The 2,500-nt window shown below is 47.4% G+C and overlaps 2 protein-coding genes across 2 annotated transcripts in view; both read left to right on the top strand.

The window, feature by feature from the left end:
- Positions 1-1,838, top strand: part of serpinf2a (serpin peptidase inhibitor, clade F (alpha-2 antiplasmin, pigment epithelium derived factor), member 2a) — a 5,674-nt gene extending 3,836 nt beyond the window's left edge. The window contains exons 7-8 of the mRNA XM_080549575.1: positions 25-229; positions 410-1,838. Of these exons, the coding sequence (XP_080405701.1) occupies positions 25-229; positions 410-948 (744 nt within the window). The 3' untranslated portion in view covers positions 949-1,838. The remainder of the gene's footprint in view (positions 1-24; positions 230-409) is intronic.
- Positions 1,839-2,182: 344 nt separating this feature from the next.
- The window catches only part of serpinf1 (serpin peptidase inhibitor, clade F (alpha-2 antiplasmin, pigment epithelium derived factor), member 1), a 6,517-nt gene continuing 6,199 nt past the window's right edge, over positions 2,183-2,500 (top strand). The window contains exon 1 of the mRNA XM_080549716.1: positions 2,183-2,240. The gene's annotated coding sequence lies outside the window, so the exon portion shown is untranslated. The remainder of the gene's footprint in view (positions 2,241-2,500) is intronic.

Genomic DNA, 2,500 nt, shown 5'->3' with positions numbered 1-2,500 from the left:
CTCTCTCTCTCTCTCCTCCTACAGGTTGCACGTTTTCCTTTTAAGGGCAACACCAGCTTCCTGGTCGTGATACCTTTGCCAGGAAGAGGAAACGTGTCATCGCTGGCGTCTAAGCTGAACATCTCAGACCTGTACAGGCGTCTGCCCAAGGAGAGAACCATGCAGGTCAAACTGCCAAAGTTTAAACTGCAGTACCACCAGGAGCTACAGGGAGCACTAACGAGCATAGGTGAGACTGACAGAGGCGTCCCAGCCCAGAATAACCTCAAATCTGTGTCATTTATAGATGTATCTCAATATATAACTCTAGATAAAAGGTAAGCCCTCCTGTCCTCTCCCATCCCTCTTTCTCTCGACCATCCCTGTCTCTCTACCAATCTTTCCCGTCTCGTCTCTCTTTGTTTCTCAGGTCTGGGCTCTCTATTCTCTGGTCCTGACCTCTCTGGGATAACTGACCGCCCTCTGCAGGTCTCCAGCGTGCGCCACGCCTGCGGGGTGGAGCTCAGCGAGGAAGGGGCGGAGGCGTCCGCGGCCACCGTGGTCTCGGTCATGCGCTCCGTCTCGGGCTTCGCCGTCAAATCCCCCTTCCTCTTCGCCCTTGTCGACCACGTCTCCCTCACTCCCCTCTTCCTGGGAGTGGTCACAAACCCCGCCCCCGACGCCAGCCCCATGCAGATGGACAGTCCCCACGGCGACGACCCCCACGCCAACAGGACCCAGAGCGACGCTCCCCATAGCAGCAGCAGCAACAATGCACAGGGTGACGATCCCCATGGCAACAATGACCTACAGAGCGACCAGCCAGAAAGGGAGAGTACGCTACCCTGCAGCGCCCCCGCTGGGGTGGAGGAGCAACAGCAGCCCCTGAATGAAGTGCAGGGGAACGCTGAGGGAGAGAGGCCAGGAGGAGGGACCTGTCCCAGCCTGTCTCACACGGTGCCTGCCTAAACACCTCTGCCTGGATCCCTTATGTAGCCACACCTGTGGAAACCCATTTTTACACTGTGCCTTTCGAAAACACACCTCAATCCTGCCTGCATCAAATGGAGACTGTCTATTCCCTGGTTATACCTGGAGGAGAGCCCGTGTCTCACACTATCTCTCAAATGAACGTTGATTCATATCAGGTTTTCTAAACAAGGTTGGCAGTTAAAGTGCCTGATTACATTTCCCTGAGAATGGACCTCGGAATGTTATTGTCATCATGGGACATTTCGTGAGCTTAGAATGATAAGGTTCTATCTCCGTTTAGGGTAGTTCAGAGATATTGAGCGTCAACGTTTTTACATTCCGTTATGTTTTGTGAGATGGAACCTTTGTATTTTATGAATTACTAACTCAAAAATGTCAACATTTTAAAAATAACACCACACAGGCATTAATAAACACCGGATGGATCAGATTATGTAAAAAACTCAATTTTGACCAAAAATGAAGATAGAACCTTATAATTCTAACGTCACGATTTGGTGCTTTCATGGATGATAGTTTACTGAACTCTGTACAATCAAGGGAGGCTAGTGGAGGTAGCAATTAGTCATTGCAATATATGGAATTCAATGAGGAATGCTATCAAACACAATGAGCCCGTCCTCTGATTTCTACCTCCACCTGCCTCCAATGCTGTACATGCAGTGTATGGCTCTGAATCTGATCTCTATCCCAAAGCTGAAAATAGACCTATGGTCCTCCTGTCCCCTACCTTGATGAACTCTCAAATTCCTATCTTCTGATGTGCATTGTCTTACAGTACTATCTTTTGTTTTGATGTTATCATTTCTCATCCATCAGCTGATGATTTCCCACATGTTATTGATTAAAGAAGGGTGAAAACACAAGTGTCAAGTTTCTTTATCATGCTGGACAGTAGCCTCTCTTTATTTAGGCACTACACAGACCAACAGTACTACTACTACTGAAGAACCCCTGGCTTTTACTTTCAAACTCTTAAAAATCTTTTGCTATTTTTTACAGAAAAACTTTGAACGCACATTTTAAGCCTTTGCACTTTGCGCCCGTTTTGCAAAACCACCAGATCGCGTCACATGTAACTCACTCACTCAGAGATGTGATGTAATGTCAAACTCAAGTGGCTCTCCTCCGTCGCGTCAGAGCTGGGCGGGCGGGGGGCTGCGCTAAGGCTGTGGCATCGCTCCTGGGTCTCACTCAGAAGCAGCTTTCCACCCGAGACAGCCACCGACGTGGACCACTGGACCACTGGACCACTCTCACGCTGAAAGGTCAGTGTCTCACGCAGCCTTTAAAATGGGTTGTTTATAAACGACCGATAAAGCATTTATTTGCAACGCATTTGAATTGCGCGCATTTTATAAAAATGAAAAATGTAGCCTATGATACATTATTTCAGTCGGCAAGTGCACCTTTTGATTGTTGCCTTAAACTATTTGTTACATTAAACTGGATTTTTTTAATTTTATGTTTTGCCTATAGTGTAACAGTGTGTATAACAATGTGTCTCCATATATTCATGATACATTGG

Source organism: Nansenia antarctica (assembly GCF_963989245.1).
Source record: "Nansenia antarctica genome assembly, chromosome: 20".
Lineage (NCBI taxonomy): Eukaryota > Metazoa > Chordata > Actinopteri > Argentiniformes > Microstomatidae > Nansenia > Nansenia antarctica.
This window is presented reverse-complemented; position numbering and strand designations above follow the sequence as displayed.